The sequence below is a fragment of the Lutjanus erythropterus genome, chromosome 22 (assembly GCF_056507025.1).
Source record: "Lutjanus erythropterus isolate fLutEry1 chromosome 22, fLutEry1.hap2, whole genome shotgun sequence".
NCBI classification, from domain to species: Eukaryota; Metazoa; Chordata; class Actinopteri; order Lutjaniformes; family Lutjanidae; genus Lutjanus; species Lutjanus erythropterus.
The window spans coordinates 27480632-27500338 of NC_139338.1; the positions used below are offsets into that span (position 1 = coordinate 27480632).

The 19707-nt window shown below is 41.9% G+C and overlaps 1 protein-coding gene across 1 annotated transcript in view; it reads left to right on the forward strand.

The window, feature by feature from the left end:
- The window catches only part of LOC146307053 (thyrotropin-releasing hormone-degrading ectoenzyme-like), a 196880-nt gene that overhangs the window by 7200 nt on the left and 169973 nt on the right, over positions 1-19707 (forward strand). The window contains exons 2-3 of the mRNA XM_084711463.1: positions 2481-2725; positions 19070-19346. Coding sequence (XP_084567589.1) covers positions 2481-2725; positions 19070-19346 — 522 coding nt within the window. The remainder of the gene's footprint in view (positions 1-2480; positions 2726-19069; positions 19347-19707) is intronic.

Below are 19707 nucleotides of genomic sequence, written 5' to 3' on the forward strand. Positions count from 1 at the left end.
CACACACACACAGGCTTTGATTGGCCGAGGATTGCCTGATAGAGACCTAACTGTTCCCATTGTTGCCGGGCATGCTCCCATCATGCACTGCTGCTCATCTCAGAGGGTAGTGCCACTGCAGGTGTAGATTTCTTTGGTCCTTTTCCAGTCTATTAATATTAATATTATGCTAAATAGAGAAGATTTTAGGACAATTTTAGGTTATAATTTGCTGTCAGAGGGATCCCTCCTCGAAACAGTCTCAGTCACTGACCAAGCAAGAAATTAAAGGGACAATACGTAAGAAGTGGGTAGTAGATATCTCTGCAACACAATACAGGTTTTGACAAAATATCAAAACTTTTATTTCCTCACATTGTGTCGATATTTTTTGAATGTTTTAAACAGAAAGGCTGGATGAGGCTGGAAAACTGACGTAACATATGGGCTTTTTAAGACTGTAAGAACAGGGTAAGATAAAAATTCAATCGACTCTCTCTGTCAAGACAGTTTGCAAAAGTTGAATGGAAGTTAGTTTGTCACAATGAGACAGTCAGTCGGTCCATTATAATGAATTGATTTTGGTCCAAAGTTCTGCTGTAATAAATTCTGCAGCATCTGAGCCCAAAAAGAAATTGAAATAGATTGAATGTAAAACGGCTTTGCCCCCCCAAACTCTCCTGTTTCTTTCTTTGACTGACTCTTCTCTCTATTTCTTTTAGCTGTGTTGCACCTGTTTGGGTGAGAGTTCTTTGTACGTTGATGGTTTTCTTCAGCGCGTTGAGTTTGGTGACATTTCATTTAATTACCAGCGAATTCTCCCCATCTTCAGCATGAGCTCAGGTCTAATCAGTCAGCGTGAGTGGAAACACCTGTGAGGGGCCTTTAATGAGTCAAGTGCTTTCTTTCATTCAGTGTAGATTCATCTCAGCCACAGACTGTCTGTGCTGTTTCATCATCATCGGGTCAGTTTGACTCAGCAGCCTCAGAATTAAATATGGATGAACTCAGGTAAACCGAACGAAACAACACTCTGAATTCTTTCTTTGTTTCGTTCTGTCTTGATTTAAACTGTCAGGTACACTTTTTGGAGCTTCAGTACCCGCGCTGTGGTCCCGGTTAAGTCACCGTGGCGACGGGTCCAGCAGCTGGCAGTGAATCAAGTGTTTCTTAACAACAGTTCTCATCATACGAACTGTAAAGGCACTGAAACTGCTGCAAATCAGTGAGTTTCAACAGCAGCGTGTGACTCTGTCACGTATGTTTTGATTCTTGTGACTGCAGTGATTGACCTGGACAGCAGAGGGCGACCTTCAACACCTGCTGAGGCTAGACGGCACCGACAATGATTTATTTTTAGACCTAACTGAATCATTAAATTATGTTGCAACAAACATTAAAACTATCTTAAAATTAAGAAAGATTAAATTAAAATCCCTGATAAATTACTGTTGCACCAAAGATTTAAACTCCAGTTTAAACAGTGGTCTAGTATTAACAGTAGAAACTTAAACTAGAGGTGGTTTAACTTTTAAAATAGCTCCCTATTTTATGCAAATTGAGAAGAATAATGAAGTTCTTTGAAGAAGGTTAAGGGACAGACTGAACTCCCTTGAGTTTTCTGCTGCCTCTCTTGTCGCTGTCACTCCAGCTGATCTGTGAAAACAGTCGCTGCCAGTCGCTCTGTTCTCAGTCTGTTTTCACTGCTGTGCTGTTTTCTGTTTTTTAAGTTTGCTACTGATAATTTCATTTGGCCAACAAGGGAGAAGTTAGCTCATGAATCATCATGAGGAGGTTAAACAGACTAATTTACTTTTTAGCTAGCTAGCAAACAATATAACCCTTTGTAAATGTTTAGCTAGGTAGCAATTAATGTAAGGTTTTGTCAACTTCTAAGCTAGCAAGCAAACAATGTGATGTTTTGTTAACTTCTTAGCTAGCTGCTGTAGCAAACAATGCAACATTTTGTCTGGTCGCTCACCAGAGGAACACGTTCAGCTCAGTAAAGCAGAAACTGTGGAGTGACAAGGATCGATTTCCCCACAGGTACATTTAGACTTGGAGCCCGCAGATGGATGCTGGGGTGGAGGCGGAGCTTCTGAAATGACATTAACATCAGCAGCAACAAGTGTTTGCAGCCTTTAGGGAACGGCAGATTCAAAGGGTGTGTTTGATATGGTTCACTGAAGGAGCAGCAGACACAAGGTGTCTATCTGAAGTAGCTCATGTATCTTTTAAAGGTCACATTAAGTGTTGCAACAAAGCAGCGTCTGTACTCATGAGGCCTAAATGCATTCTCTTCTTCATTAAACATTTGCAAAGCCAGTTTCTGAATATTTAAACTCCAGAAAACTTGGGACGTTGTTTAAAACGGAACTGAGGTTGTATATATGCAGCTTGCTTTTTAAGCTAGCTAAGCTAGCTACATTTAGGAAAATAGGGGAAAAAATAATACGCATAAATGACAGAGACGCATTTCTATTTCTTTGTCCTCTCTTCAGGTGGACCGGGTGTCCGTTACAGCAGAGGGCGGCGCCGGTGGCCGTCCTGCCAACAGGCCAGGGGGCGGAGCCATGCGCATCCACCGCCAGTTCCCCTACCCGGCCAATCAGATGTACGTTGTGGTGCTGCACCGCGAGCTGAAGCCGATGAGAGTTTACCGCCTGAACGTGAGCTTCGACGCCGCCATCGAGGACGAGCTGCTGGGTTTCTTCAGGAGCTCGTACACCCTGCAGAGAGAGAGACGGTACACACACACACACACACACACACACACACACACACACACACGGAAACGCACTAATTTTTCCTGCAGCAGCAGGTGGTTCAACTAGAAAAGGTCAACGCTTCACATCCACGACATTGATTAACTCACACACGCCGCGCACAATGTGTGCGTGCATGTGTCAGTGTGTGTTCCACATATCAAACCTCACACACACACACACACCACTCACTCTCTCCTTATGAATTTCCCATAAGCCTCTGCTGCAGAGTTGTTTCCACATCAGATTTCTTCCCCACGGTGCTGATGGGAAACAGACTGTGTGCTGATACATTTATTATTTCATGCATGAGTTTGTGTCTGTGTGGCCTCCATCTGTGTGTGTGTGTGTGTGTGTGTGTGTGTGTGTGTGTGTGTGTGTTACCACAGGGACAGAACATTTTATCAACGTCTGTTCCACTTATTGCAGAAACACAAAGTCATAGTTAATTGATGAAATCAGAAGCGCTCACTTGTGATTGGATGGAGGAGCAAAACTATGACCAAATAAGGACTCTCTCTCACACTGAAACTTTTTATCTCGAAGTTTAACTGAAGTTTAATTCAGTCATTAAACATGCAGTCATTTCTCTGTATTAAACCATGGGTATGTACTAGTTTCTGATTGGCTGGAAGTACTGGTGGGTCATATGAAGCACTTCCATGTCACTGTGTTATATATTTGAAATTATTTAAAATCACATGGTAAAAGAAACATGTCTTATCTGTTAAGTATTTCTGTATTCGCCTTTAAAGTTGTTTCTAAGGTGATTCTAGTCACCATGGCAACATCAAGTGTGTTTCAGTACTACAGCAAAAACTGGTTGCAGTGCAGCCAAACAAACTCACTTTGTTTGAATAAAGAAGTCAGACAGTAGTTGATTTCCTGCTGCACAGTGTCACCTGCAACCGAACAGCTAACTGTTGCTGCTCCGTTTTGTTCTGTTACTCCCTGATATATTTAAAACTGAAGCACTTTCAAAAAACTACATGACATGTATGTTTATTAAGAACATATTTATTTTTGTTCCTGGATGGAGAGAACCTGTACGCAATAAAGTTCTATGTGCTAAACTGGGGCTAACTCTTTCTGTGGATGTCAACATTGGACATTGAAAAGATGTCATATAAACATGTCATAAAGACTTTAATTCGGGCCTCAGAGGACGTCTTTTCAGAGGACGTTGGAGTGATGTCTTTTGGACATGTCTTTGATCAGTGGGTACCATGACGTATCCTCAGGTTGTCAGTCAGATCCAGTCAGGACAGAGGTGTATCGTAGAGTTGTCTGATTGGATGAATATATCGTCAAACGCAGATGGACGGGCTGACGATGGACGGCTGGAAAATTTTAACATCTCGCCCAACTCTAGTGGAACAATCCCTCTCCTCTCCAGCTCCACCCTCTCATCCAAACAAGTCTGGCTCCCAAAAGAGAGACCTGGACAAAAGACTCACGATAGTTCATAATAAACGTTGACTCATCGGTTAGTCACCCATCATTTCAACACAAGGAGCTTTACAAACATTACTTCTTTTTTGTTAAAATGACTAATGAGAGTTTCACCCCTGCAGCTCGTAAGGTGTTCTTGTTATTTGTTCCGTCCAGGTGGCGGTGACGTGGTTCTGTTTTGCAGGAGAGATAAAAAAACCACCCAACTGATGTCATCAGACTGTAAAGAGTCAGAGAGCGATGCTTCTGACGGATCGATGAACAGAGCAGGACAGACGCTGCTGTTTGTACAGGAGGCAGATAAACACTGATGACTGATAACAACAACAAACAAAACAACTAAACCGCATTTTATCAAACCGCATCACAATCGAGAGAGCTGGAATTGAAATAGTCATGGCAGGGATATTTGCAGTTGGCCTAAGCTGAGTTGAATTAATTAAATGAACATTTACATACACTGATTGTGATGCTAAAACTAAGTTTTCAATAGTTTTACAACTACAACACACGTCCTCTTGTGTTTTATTGTCTGAAAACAACAGGTTTTTTACAAAATATGAGGTTTTAGACTTAGATAAAGTTGTGATTAGAAGCCCTCATGCTGATTGAAGCTCAGGTTTCAAAACACTGCTGGAGTTTGACAAGAAAACAGTGTTGCAGAATCTCCCAAACAATGGAAGTGAATGGGTACCAGTTTTCAAATGCAGAAAACAACAGAAAAAAAAGCATAAAATGCCTCCATACTGCTCCTCTGCTGTAATCTAAGTGTCCTACAGCTCCAACATACCAAGTTGACTAAAAAAAAGACATTTACACCATGTTTTTAACCTGAATCTTCACTGTAGATCCTTAGCTTGGAGCCACATGCACACCGTCTGAACTGGGTGTGTGTGTGTGGTGTGACGGTGTGCAAACAAGCAGTTTGGAGGCATTTTATGTTTTTATTCTGTTGCTTTTTGTGTTAGAAAACTGGTCACCATTCACTTACATTGTCTGGAAGGTTCTGCAGTTTTCCTGTGAAACTCCTGCAGTATTTTGCAGAATAATGAAATAAAGCCAGTAATTAATGACTTAATCTTCATTTTTGGGTGAACTGTCCCTTTAAGACTGATTCAGATTATGTTGAACCTCAAACTCAACAAAAGAACAAACCCAGAAACTCGCAGAATTTCAAACAAGGCAAACGAGACAGTGATAGCTTATTTGAATCACTAAATTGACTTGATTTTTTTCTTTGCTAATGTTGACATAGCTTTTTTGCATCATTGATTTCTTCATTGACTTCCTCAGATTCAGATCAGTCATGCTTAATTAATGACATAAATTAGCATTTTTGCTCATGTAATGTATACAGCAGCAGTTTTTTAATCAGCAGTCAATAAAATAAGCTGTTAGAAACAGAAGAATGAAGTGAACTGATGAGTGTATTTTGATGTAAAAGTTTCTCAGACAGGTGAAGAAACTGTATTTTTCTGTCTGTCTGACTCACAGTCGAGACAGAACACTTTAACACCTGACAAACACACGTTTTGCTGTAATTCCTCACCAATCAGGTTCGCTCTCTGTGTGTCTTCGCCACCAGTGGTCCCATATTCACTGTTAGCTGCTGTTTGGATCAATAACGGATCAATACAGCAGCTGATGGGCCAGCAGAGCTCGATCACAACACGACAACCTGTTAGTTTAAGTTTAATGCTTCGGCTGACTGAAACCTGGTTACTGTCGACTCTGTGCACCAACCTGATGTCTTAAACATCATGTAGAAGAGAAACGAGTGGAAAGCCATTTTAATATTTAATCAATAGTGGTTGAAGCAGTTGTAGATATCAAGAATTGCTTTTTGATTAGTTAGAATTCCAAACCAACACGTCCACACTGTCAGTTTTACAAGGAGCAATTCCAATTAAATATATCTATTTACTTCTCAGTAGTCAAAATGTTAATTTTTGATAGTTTTTGTCATTTGGTTGAACACACTTGTCCAGTAACAAAACGGTTTGCACATGACTGAACTGAAAGACACAGACCAAAATGAGACTTTGTGCTTCGTGCCTGTGAGATTTGTTTTTACTTTTCATGGTGATAGTTTGTCTCAGATATCTAAAATTAAATTCTATTTAGTGAAAATTAAGACATTAATGTCGGCTTGAAACTGTAAATAGCAAGAATGTCTAAAATTATATTTCAAATATCTGGAATACAATTTTAAATGCTTAAAATTATATTTATTCTAGTAACAGATGACCCCTCGTAAGTCCCGCCCCTTTCTGGGACTTTGTTTGGTCAAATTTCTCTTTTTTTCTGCACTCAAATATGCTATGTGCTGGACTTGTCCATGGTGAAAAGAAAACCACATTTTGAAGAGAGTACAAATTTGCTAATGTTGCTAAAGCTAACCAGCTAGCTAATCTACATCAATCTATCAAACTATCAGATGTAACTAGCTAGTTAGTGTTACCTAAGTGGGACGTGTCTAGAAGAAAATCTCAGACTTGTGAGAGTGATCATTTTTAACTCAAACTATGATCTTGCCCTAAACATAATTCAGGGTTTTCTGTTCCTAAACCTTCCACGCTTGATCAGCTCTTATTTAAGGACAGATTTAGGAAGGGTCAATTGTACTTAAAATTGATATTTCATCTTATTTGAAATATCTATAATTCCGTTTATAACTAGTCAGAATTAAATTTGAGGTATCAAAAAAGCAATTTCCACTTCCAAAATGACATTATAGATATTTTAAATGAAAATATCTGGAATTTCTACGCTAATTAAGGCTAATTAGACAAATGGAACAAATATGCTAGTTTGGTCGACATATTCTAAACAGCTTGTTTACATTTCTAACATATCTGAAATCACATTTCCATTATTCACAATCATTTTAACATGTCAAAATTGTTTTACAGATATCCACTAAACTAAAGCCCTTCTGATTAAATGTTAAAAATGTTTTGTCGTGGTGAACTTTGTGTTGACGTGTGAGCGTGACAAAGACTTCGACATCGTCGCTGTGAGAGCAGCGAGGACGAGATGGAGTTATTAGAATTAGCTGCTGAAATAAACAAACGTGAATGTTTCCAGACACATCATGAGAATAAAAATGAATGCATGACTAAGACTCTTTAAAGGTGCCAGTCTTGGTTCATAAATATGTTAATCTGGTGACTAACCAACAAAGCAAGAACACACACACACACACACACACACACACACACACACACACACACACACACAGTAATAAAAAATCACAGTGATTATTCTTTAAAATTACACTTTTATACAGAAACCTGCTTTAAAATGTCAGATTCACACACTGATGTTCAGAGACGTTATACACTGCTGAGAGGTGTGTGTCTGTGTGTGTGTGTACACAAAGCTCACTGTTAGCTTAAGGATTAGCTTGATGCAGCACTGTGGCTACCGCTAACACACACACACACACACACACACACACACACACACACACACACATACACACACACACACACACACACACACACGCTCCACTGTGAGATTTGAGGTACTATAAACCCCAGGCTGGGCTTAAACGCTTAAATGCTGGTAGGGGGAGAATTAATTAGTGCTCACACACACACACACACACACACACACACACACACACACACACACACACACACACACACACACACACACACAGTATCAGTGTTTGAGCTTAGTATTGATCTTTATGCAAATGACTGAAGATGAGTTTGATGTTGCGGCTGCTGTCGTCTCCCAGTGAAACCAGTCTGAAGACGAGGATAAATCCAGTCTCCAGACTCCACTGACCTGCTGTCTGCTGATCACGTGACACGTGACATCACAACAGGATAAAAACAGACGCATCAATACTCTGCTAATGTATAGGTCACTGAACCAGAGGAGTCTTTTCCATGCACCGTCACTGGACTCATGAGCTCAAACTGCTCTCTCAGACTCACATCCACATTTTTTATGGATTTTTATTCCATATTTTCCGACAATTAAACTGTCATCTCAAACTTTCTTGCCATGTTCTCAGACTTGCGTGCCATTTTCTTGGACTTTTTTGCCATTTTCTCAGACTTTTCTCAAAGTTTGATGCCATTTTCTGTCACCATTTTCTCAGACTTTCATTCCCTGTTCTCTGTTGAAATCCATATAATTACCTTGCAAATTATATTGGACAATAAACTAGTTACATGTTGCTGCTGCAGGAAACTATTGCAAAACAAAATAGCAAAACTGACATTATTACGAGCCTAAAATGTGTTATTTTCCTATTTTTTACCAATTCAAAGTGGGTTTAGCACATCAGTGACCTTTGCATTGGATTCCTGGTGTCAGTATTGTATGAAAATGTGGGTTCATTGTCGTTTTGTTTTTGCCATTGGCGTCAATTCAAGATGGCTGCCATTCATCACAATACTGAAGACCCTAACTAAAGTTGACAAGGCGACAGCAGTTATATTTTAATTTTCGATCAGAATCATCCCCCTTTTTCGGTCGAGGCTCCGACTTCGCCGGTCAAAGTTCACCAAAGTTCAACTCCCGGCGAAGCAGCAATGCAAATTTGTGACCATGTCCTCTGATCTATAGATTGCATCTCACCCATCCTGTTTGCTCTTGGCTCTGCTGCACAGCCATGAACCAGAAACGCCCACACAGTCTGAGCTCTCAGGACCGACCGCTTTGCACTCGTCGCTGTGTTTGCACAATTAAAATAAGTCCCCTCATGTCTCGGTGTTGATAAAAATGTTCCAGCTGTGAGCTTTAAAAAAAAAACGTGTGCTGGATCCTTTCTTTCCTTTGATGCAGAACCTTCCTGAAGCCCCGACTTCTCAAAGAAACCCAAAAACACCCGCGCGGGGCCGTGCCCCCCCCCCACACATCCTGCGAGGAACTTTTTCATTAGACGGAGGCTGTTTTTCGCCGAGCTTCCTTCTTTAACGAGGAGACGAATTACTGTTAACGAGGGGTAGTAAGGCAGCTAACGAGGCCGGGTTTGATGAGGGAACAGAGATGTTGGACTGTTAACGAGAGAGACGGATGGTTAACGAAGGTTGGATGAGAGGCTTCATTTTAATGGCGGGTAGAAAGAAGCTGATTGGTCAACATCCAGAGTCTCCTCTTCTTCATCAGCTGCTCCTCTCTGACTCGTTCTGATAGGCTAATCCAGTGTTGAGATGAGATGTTTCAGATCAATACGGCGCTCACCCACTCTGCAGCGCGTGTGTCAGAGGGTAACCCATCTAACATGGCAGTCAACTGAAGCGGCTTAATAAATTCATTCATTCTGTGAGCTTTTAACACACACACACACACTGAGGAGGAGGAGGAGGAGAGTGCAGTGTAATAGAGGTCTTCACAAATCCAACATGTCGTTTTTGACCTCAGACGGACCTGCGACTCTCTTGCCTGAACCTCAAATTGACCTGTTGATTTTTTAGCCACTCTAGCAGTGTGGCCGTGCAGATGGAAGCGTCTGTCCAGAGAGAAATATCTCAGCAGCTGTTGGATGGATTGCCATCAAATTCATGATGCCCGGAGAGTGAATCTTATTGATTTTGATGGTTTTCATCATCAGCAGGTCAAACTTTCCACTCCATCTCTTTGTGTTTATGACAGGGCGCCTCTAAAACTGAGCTCAAGCACAAAAATGACTACCTTCTCTGTACAAAAGATAAGAAACAGATGAAGATACTGAGATAATTCTGCCATGTTTACTTGGCAAACATACTGCCAGACAAGACTTAGTGCTATAATAAGTAACATTTCTGCATTAAAATGTCTAAAAACGCATAGATCAATGTTATATATTTTAAGTTTTCTACTTGCATTAGTCCAACCACTCAGAGAAATCTGTAATTTATTCAAGGTAGCGGTGCATTTCAGCGGCGTCCAGGGAAACACCACATTCATCAGAGAGTGAGGAGGGAAGTTGGTGAACGTGACTAAATGTTATGTTGCTAGAATTTTAATACCTCGTCTGTGGACCTACCTGAGTCACATCAGATAGATTTTCATCAGCAATAGTGGTTGTTTAACAACGAAGACAACAACTCCCATGATCCCATGCGACTTCATGATGTCATCAAACTATATCTTTTGTTGGTGTTTTGATGTGAGAGCCCCCCTAGTGGTAGAAATTGCATACTGTGCGTCAAGAGTTGACAGTCATGCTAGGGTGGGCAAAATGCTAACATCAGCATGCTAACATGCTCACACAAGCTAACATTTGATAATTAGCGCTGGAACCAAACCCCCAATTTGATGTAGCGGCCAAACTGTGTAACAGCCCAAAAATATTTTTGGTTGTGAAAGAAGCAGCTGTAAAACAGCAAATACATGTTTCTGAGCATCACAACTCCAGTGAAATGACTCGTTTCTGTTTCATCAGTTTGGTCCAATAACATTCAGAAAGTCCAGAAAAGCTGCATAATTAAATAATTTTATCCCATTCAGTTCAGGGGAGGCTAAACCTGAAGTTAGCCATTTGGCTGAACGAAGTCCCTACATGCTGTATGGGCCGTACAATGTAGAACTAAAGATGCTCCAAAAAGGAAGTTGGCTTCATGTGCCACTGAACAGCTCTCACAGGGATGAGCGGAGGCCCGCCTCCAACGCTGTATCCAGTTCTCTATAATACATCCAAGCTCGGAACCCATCTGACAGCGTTTTAGCCTGTGGAAGCGGCAGCCAATGTTTCAGGGCTTCCGGTGTAGCCGGTCGATATTCAGATAACGGATATCTAGGCCAAGACTTTCTCTTCTGTGTGCCACTCGCTGTTTACAGTCCGACTAGCAACGAGAGACACAAGAATAGAGTTAGAGTCTAATCTGTGTAAACAGATATCTGTATATGAATGTCTGTGTTACATTTTCTGTCAATCCATCAAGTAGATGTTGGGACATTTCGCTGGACAATTGAAGGAAACCTCGACCTGTTCAGTTATTTGATTCCAGACCAAAGCGGTGGGTGCCATCTGAAGAGTCACAACACGAACATGAGAGCATAAGAGATTCTTAAAAAACTAATGACCAGCACAGATTTTCAGCGTTCTACATGTTTGGACACAGTGGTGTGTTTCTCCCACTTGCTGTGTTGTGCCACCAGTTAAACACTGAGAGGCAGGAGGGGTGAAAACAACAAAAAGGTCACCAGCTGCATGTGGTGGGACACCAGTGGGCAGGAAGTCGTGATGCATTTATAGTGAAACAGTTCCAAAGTCTGGGTTCCACAACCCCAAATCCAATTCCAACTGTGGAAGTTTTGAAAGAGAAATTCTTTTTCATTCTTTCTTGATATACGACTTCAGCTGCTCAACAGTTCGGGGTCTCTGTTGTCGTATTTTGTGCTTCTTAATGCACCACACATTTTCAATAGGAGACAGGTCTGGACTGCAGGCAGGTCAGTCTAGTAACTGAACTCTTGCCCAAGAGGGCAGTTTTTTGAACATGGACCCACTGCGGTTGGGTCCACCAGTGATCTCAGACGAGCTCAGGCCCAGAGTGTCAGCAGCATTTCTGGATGTTGTTGATAAAACGAAATAAAAAATGAAGTTTATCATTTTGAACATTAAATGCACTCAGTTGAATAGATTTGCAAATCATTGCGTTCTGTTTGTACTTATGTTTTACACAACGTCCCAACACTTTTGGAATTGGGGTTGTATAGTGTGACTCAGATTTAAAGTATAACTCCTCCACCTCTATAATAAAAACACACAGGGGGATATTAACTGTTTAAACATTACAGAAGAGGGCACTTTATCAGGTTTTATCTACCATAGGGGCATCCAAGAGGGCACCAGTGCTTAAAATGGTATTATTTAAACTTTACATTCTCTTTTCTCACCTCCTCCTCTCCTTTCCTTCTCTCCTACACCCTCACCTTCTCCTGCCTCGCTCCCTAAATGAACAACCAGATACCACCCCCCCCCCCCCCCAACCCCCCAACTCCTCCCCTTCCTCCCACCGTCTCCTCCATCAGTTGCATATTTTACACCAAAGATGATGAATCAGCCTCTTCACTGGCTTCCTGTGTAAAACTATAGCAGCAGCAGCAAAACACACACACACACACACACACACACACACACACACACACACACACACACACACACACACACACACACACACACACACACACAGATTGCAGCCTTTTCAATGTGAAAGCGGGGAATTGCAATTTGAGACGTTGCTTAAAGAGATCAGTATGTCCGGTGTGTGTGTATGTGTATGTGTGTGTGTGTGTGTGTGTGTGTGTGTGTGTGTGAGATATAGAAATTAACGCACACACACACACACACAAAGAAAAGCACCTGACTCAACAGTTTCTCCTTCAGTCACATCTCTGAATCTGAATGAGGTGTGCGTTTCCTTGTGTGTGCCCGGCGTGTCGTTCACGCGCCCGCACGTCTTCTTCTGTGGTGCCTCGACTCCACGCGGGATAATGGCAAACATTACAGCAGGAAATGATGTCATTTTCACTTCTCTTCTGGCGCTCAGGAGACGATGCGAAGCGCTGCGGCATGAATTCATGCATCGGTGTGTGCGTGTTTGTGTGTGTGTTTACGTGCCGTGGTTGTCCGGGGCAACGCTGTAGGCTTGATTGTCAATCAGGATTACTGTGACAACAAGCGTTACCTTGGCAGCGGCGACTGTTGGCAGGATGTCACGTCGAGTGTGTGTGTGTGTGTGTGTTAATATCAGGGTTTTATTGAGCTTTTATGCAGGAGTGTGTGTGTGTGTGTGTGTGTGTGTGTGTGTGTGTGTGTGTGTGTGTGTGTGTGTGTGTAACATCTCATCCACTCCTCTAATAGATTCTCTCTTTATCTCGTCCCTCTCAGGCTTTCTCCATTATTCTCTCTCTCTCCCCCTCTCTGTCTGCCTCGCTCGTCCTGTTTATTATTCTCCGTTCCTCCCTCCCTCCATTCTTCACCTCCTCCCTCCTCCCTCTCCTCACCTCATCCTCCCGCTATCATTACCTCTCCACACCTTGTTTCGGTTTCTTTTTTTCCTTCACTCTCTCTTCTTCTCGCTGCCTCTGTTGTCCGCCTCTCCCTCTCACTACCCCTCCTCCTCCTCCTCCTCCATCTTCTTCATCCTCCTCCTCTGACCTGCACTCCTTCTCAGGCTCATCTTTCATTCAGTCCTTCCTCCTCCTCCTCCTCCTCCTCCTTGATGTTTTGGAGTGTTTATATTGGGGTTACTGACATTTTGGAGTGTTGATTGGTGTTCTTGATACTCTGGTGTAATGATGTTGGGCCTCTTGATGTTTTGGAGTGTTGATATTGAGGTTCTTTGTCATTTTGATCGTTCAGTGGGTTGACAGTGGGGTTATTGATTATTTTGATTATTGATACTGGGGCTCTCGATCATTTGGACTCTTGATGTTGGGGTTCTTGAAAATTCTGAGTGTCCGTATCAGGGTTCTTGATCATTTGGTGGATTGATATTGGGGTTCTTGAAAATGTGGATTGTTGATATTGGGGTTCTTTGTGTTTTGGTGGATTGATTGATTGATTGATTGATTGATTGATTGATTGATTGATATTGCAGGACTGTTGATATGTTGCAGTTGATGAAGTGTCAGTGTTGATATTCCCTCACTTTAATGTCCTTTCCTCCTTTTCTTCCAGTTGTTTATCATCTTTTCTTCCTCCTCTTCCTCTGCCTCTTCTTCCTGGACCTCCTGTATCTTTTTGTCCTTCATGATTATTTTTCTTTTTTTTTTCTTCTCTGCCTCTATTCATGTTCTTTTCCTATTTTTCTCCTTCTCCTTTCTCTTCTTTATCTTTCTCCTCCAGTATACCTCCTCTGTTTTGAATATTTAGTGCTTCATGGTGGCTTCTGATATTTTTCCCCTCTTCTGTCCGCTCCCATCCTTCTTTTCCTTCACTTTTGTTCCTTCCTTTTCTTCTTATCTTCCCTCACTCCTTGTTTCATCTTAACTTCCTTCCACCTTTTCCTTAACTCTACTTTTCACTCCACCTATACTTTCTTACTCCCATCCTCTCCTCTCCACCTCCTCCTCCTCCCACTCTTATTCCTTTCATCTCTTCCTCCACAAACACTCGGAGTGAAATGCGCGAGTGCGATAACAAAGTTTTCAGAGGGATTATTTCCTGGAGTTTTTAATTTCTTCCTGTGTCTGTCAGGTGACTGACAGACGAACGTAACAAAGCTCCGATATGAAAACATTCAACTCAGCTTAAAGAAATCAGGAGGAAACAGAAAGTGTCCCCGTGTTTATTTTGGATTATCTCTCTCTGTGGCAGCAGTTTCTTCAAACCGAACAAGAAAACTGAAGAAGTAAAAATGTCTTCCTGTGAAAACTTCTGCCGGCAGACAGCCGACCTGTCGGCTCCGACTTCAGAGGATTATCCGTTAACCCCCTGAACTCTGATTCCACCTGAAATTTCTCCTTTGATAGGTGTTGAAGGTTCAAAGACTAAAACAAAATCCAGCTTTATACGACAGCATCGCATATTCTGTATGGATTTATTACGGAACTTGAGTTACGTGAGTTGAAGCTTCGACTTTGAAACCTGAGCCAGAAAGTGGACGATTCAGAGCCAGTTGTGAATACGAATATGATAAATTAAATTATGGGTCACTTCATGGGTCATTTAATGCAGCAGCAGTTCTGCCTAACGGGACTCATTTTATGCAATCAGCTGGATTCAGAGCCAAATGTGCAGCAAATTGGGGCCAGTCAATATAATGATATATAATGTGAGACTAGAGATGTGTCAGTCAGCGGAGATTCAGGCAGAACTCCCTCTAATATCTCTGCTTTTATGAGACTCTTTTTTGTTAATGTCACATATCAGTGAGCAGGACTGATGTCCAATATTGTATTTACTCATGTGGAGACAATTTGAGGTCTAATTGGATCTGTGCAAAACAAACATGAACCCAGCGTTCATGAATTCTCACATTCAGTCTGAAATATGACAGCATTTTTAAAACACAGAAAGCAAGCGAACTCGAGCAGATGGACGGCTTAAAATTGACCAAATACACTACTACTACTGCTACTACTACTACTATGTCACAGCGGCGTGCTCGTCTTTTGCTGTACATTGGCATCTGTTGTAGAATTTAAATTGGGCCTGAAACGTTGAGCCCGAAAAACCCAACCCAAACCCGTCCCTCACTAGCATCTTTCAGCCCAAACCAAATTACATCCCAAAATTTTTCAAGCTTCCCTCCATGCAGTGAGTTGGCAGTGACAATACTACTACTACTAATAGTATTACAGCCCAAACCTGATGTACGCCCATGAAATATGTGAGAAATTCGGCCCAACCCAACCCAAATCTGTCAGGTCCTGTTGGATTTGTGCACAGACCTCAAACTCAAATCTATAGTAGCCGTGTGGGCAAGTCAGCCCAGGACAGGCCACCCGTAGACCCCTGGTTACAAAATTTACATCTCATGGACCCCGACAGACCAAGCTTCACCAAACACAGACGTTGCTATATGAGATCGATATATAACAAGGTTGTACCATTGTTATATATTCTTCACAATCTCATAGCTCACTCTTTAGGAGCCGCCTTTGTTCTTGCTGTCACATCTAAACCACGCCCATTACTGTGAGTAGTTCCTCATTGGACGCTGAATGGTCCAACCACTGTGGTTTGGCCACAAGAGCTTGACTTAAAGCCTGGCAAGATGGATTCTTGCATGATCTTGAGACTCGGTAAAGACGATTCAACAACTTCCCAAAAACATTGAAAAGCCCACCAGTGGTTGCTCTAATTACAGTATGACTCTTATCCTTCAGAAGTGGGTGTATTTATCAACAAACTGCTGTTCATTTCCTGTTTCCTACCAACAGTCAAGGTTGGTTTATTTCAGCCATGACCACCATTATTATTTAACCTTGACTGAGGTCTTTTAACCTTCACGAAGAAGCCACTTTAAGCCAAACCATGATCCTTTCCCATAACCCAACTGAGCCTAAGCCATAGCAAACAGATGTGTTTGGTTTTGGAAGGCACAGGCATGTTGTCCTGCCGATTGAGGCGTCAGATCAAAAAACATTTATGTGTCTTTCTGGAGGGGATGGACACGAACGCGTCCAAACAGAGAGAGGGGACAACAACACTGGCAGCAGCCTGATGTACCACTGCAGCTGAGAAGAGCAACACGCCATTTTTCCTACGCATTACAATTCACACTCTCCATCTGCCTCAGAAAAACATGCTTCTCCTGTGACGATAATAACGCAGTTCATTTCATTCCACGCAGGTAGCAGACATGTTGGCACACAGATCTGAGACCTGGAAGGCAGAGGATGTTAATGGCATAAAAGAGAAATTAAAGAAGGTGTAGAGAAATGATGACAGCGGGAGAAGACAGGAAGCGAGAGCTGGTAGGAAGAAGGAGGAGGAGGAGAGCGAAGGTTTACAGTGAGATAAAGAGAGAAAGAAATGGAGAGGCAGAAGACGGTCCATGAGGACCTCTGAATTTAAGTAAAACCATAACTTTTACAAGGAAAAACTAACACTATCTTCCTCTTATAAATGAAAAGTGAATTCATAAGCAATAAAACTGAAGCGCCATTGTTCATTTCAATACACTCAGGAGTTTTGCTGTTGCAGCCAACTTGGTGTGGTATGAACAAGCTGCTCATGATGACTAATGTTTGCAAACTTTAGATAGATACTGTTGTATAGTCGACATTACTGAGTCAGTTCTGTATACTTTGTGTTTATAGTTTTTGTAAGACATGCCAAAAGTGAATTTCAGTCATCTATAAGGTTTGCTCAAGTCGGGCTGTTTTGCATTCATTGTCTAAGCAAAAATCGACAATTCTATTGGTTTATTTCATTTCTTAAAGGGATAGTTCAACCTAAAATGAAATTTCAGTCATTATCTACTCACCCTCATGGACTTTCACAGGAAAACAGTGTTCTCCCAAAAAATGGAAGCGAGTGTAATCAAAGTCTCCTAAACCCCCGACATGCCGTTCACTTGCATACACACACCACCAGACCACACACACCCAGTTCAGACAGTGTGCATGTTCACGTGGCTTCAGGCTTCAGGATCTACACTGAAGATTTAGGTTAAAAACATGGCTTAAATGACATCTTTCAAGTCAGCTTGGTCACCATTCACTTCCATTGTTTGGGAGATTCTGCAGCGCTGTTTTCCTGTGAAACTCCGGCAGTGTTTTGTGAACTAAAAACCTAAAGCCGACCTTCAGTCAGCATGAGGGTGAGTAGATGATAACTGAATTTTCATTTTTGGGTTAACTATCCCTTTAAAGGAATAGTTTAAAATTTAGGAATATACTTATTTGCTTGCCAGGCAAGCTGTTTCTCCCTGTTTTCAATCTTTATGCTAAGCTAAGCTAACTAGCTGCTGTCGGTAGCTTCTTGCGTAGTGTACAGATATGTCAGTGGTATCCATCTTCTCGCCTAACTCTTGGCAGTTTCCCAAAATGAACTCTTCCTGTAATGGTTTCTCAAATGAATTCTGCGTGGAGGATGTTTAGAGAATTCAGCTTTCTCATCATCTACCCCAGATGTTTTCCTCCTCATTAGGCACTTTAAGTCATTTATTGCCCTTGATTGAAGTGCATCTTTTGTGCTGTGTGCAATTTTGCTCCACTGTTGGATATTTGAATGTTAGCGCATGTGTTTGTGGCTTTGCAATGACTGTTCGAAAACATGACATCTGTGTGGTCATTAATGTGGAATTAGTATAAAACGTGCTGTGTCATTAAAACTAGACATTTTGCCCACATTTTTACCCACCTTTTGCAAAAATGTACCCCAGTACTCCAATGTTAATGATGGCACCCACCTGCACCAGCAGTGTATCTATGTTCCAAGGGTCCTATGTTCTATGCTAACCCCCTAACCCCTACTCCTAACCTGTTATGTTCTATGTAAACCTGTGGAACATGGTAATGACCCCCGGTACCATTCACCTGGATAGGTCCCAGTGTCTCTTCTTCTTTTATGGCCACTTTTACTGCTGTGTCCTAAATTGATCAATTTTCACAATGTATTCTTTATAGAAGGTCTCACATTTTGTACAATTGTCTGAAAATCCATTTACCCAAAACAGTGGATTCAAATAATCCCACACTGCAATAAACAGTGGTACAATCAAATGTCACTGAATGACAGCTAAGTGCCACTGTTGCATTTAACTGACAAGGGAAAACAATTTCAGACAGCTACCGAATGAAAGGAATGACCTGAGCTCTGTCCACAATTGTTTGATTTTGGCGTCTGATATACTGCATTAACCTCTACATCAAAATCCCTGTGTAGTGTGTAGTGATTTGTGAATAAGTGGCCGACATCTGACACAGCCGGGATGATTTGCTGCTGTCTAAAAGATGAGGTGGTTAGTAATTTGTTGGACAAGTCCCTCTCGAAGCAGGGGAAAGGTAAAATCCGGGACGTCATGTTTGTAAGGCTGTAGTACCTTCCAAGTGGTGCTCACTGCAGAACCAAATGGGTGAAGCTTGACCTGGTCCAACTCAAACTCTCTGGACCGAGTGAAGCTCAGCGTGATTCTTATCATGGTAAAGACGAGACCTGCCCGCTCTGCCTCTGATTGGCTAGTACTCGTTACCTTCATTGCTTGGGTTGGTTAAACCAATCAGAGGCAGAGTTGGGAGAATCGTGATTTGCTGGAAACTGGATCATATTTTCTGGTTTTCCCTCTGATGTCAACCTTCAATTCTCTTGTGATTTATAGAGTTTCCTGATAGACACATAGCTTTAGCTATTGTTAAAGTGGCTAGTAGCTAACTGCTGCTAACTGTAGCTCTCGTTAGTGGACAACAGAACTAGGCTCAGCAGACTCAGAGTGAACTTCATATGATAATAACACAGGATATTTGTGTTTCAGCTACCTGGCGGTGACTCAGTTCAGTCCGATCCACGCCCGAAAGGCCTTCCCCTGCTTCGACGAGCCCGTCTACAAGGCCACGTTCACCCTCACCCTCCGCCACGACCCGCAGTACACCTCCCTGTCCAACATGCCCGTCGAGAGCAGCTCGCTGTCGGATGAAGACGGCTGGGTGACCAATCGCTTCGCCCGCACGCCCCGCATGTCCACGTACTACCTGGCCTGGGCCGTCTGTAACTTCACCTACAGAGAGACGCAGACGGACAGCGGCGTGACGGTGAGTCTCAACACACTTCTTTCTTACCATGTCAGCAACATATGATCAGAAAAGTGTAAAACTGGGCAAGAAAGAAAGAAATTAAGAAGAAAACGCAATTAACGTAATAAAAACAATAAATTGATATAAGATAAAACTCATGGAAGTTAAAAAGACAAAACTGAATAAGCAAAAGCATTACAAAGGTATTTTTCTAACTCTTATCTCATGGTTCTGACTTAATTATCTGCTTCTCTGAAGATAAGAATTTCTGTTTTTCCGGCTCTCTGTTTTATTTTTCTCCAACACATCCTGTGATCTTGACTTAATGATCTCATTATGTACCAAATACCAAATATTGTTGATTCTGTGTCTGCCTCCT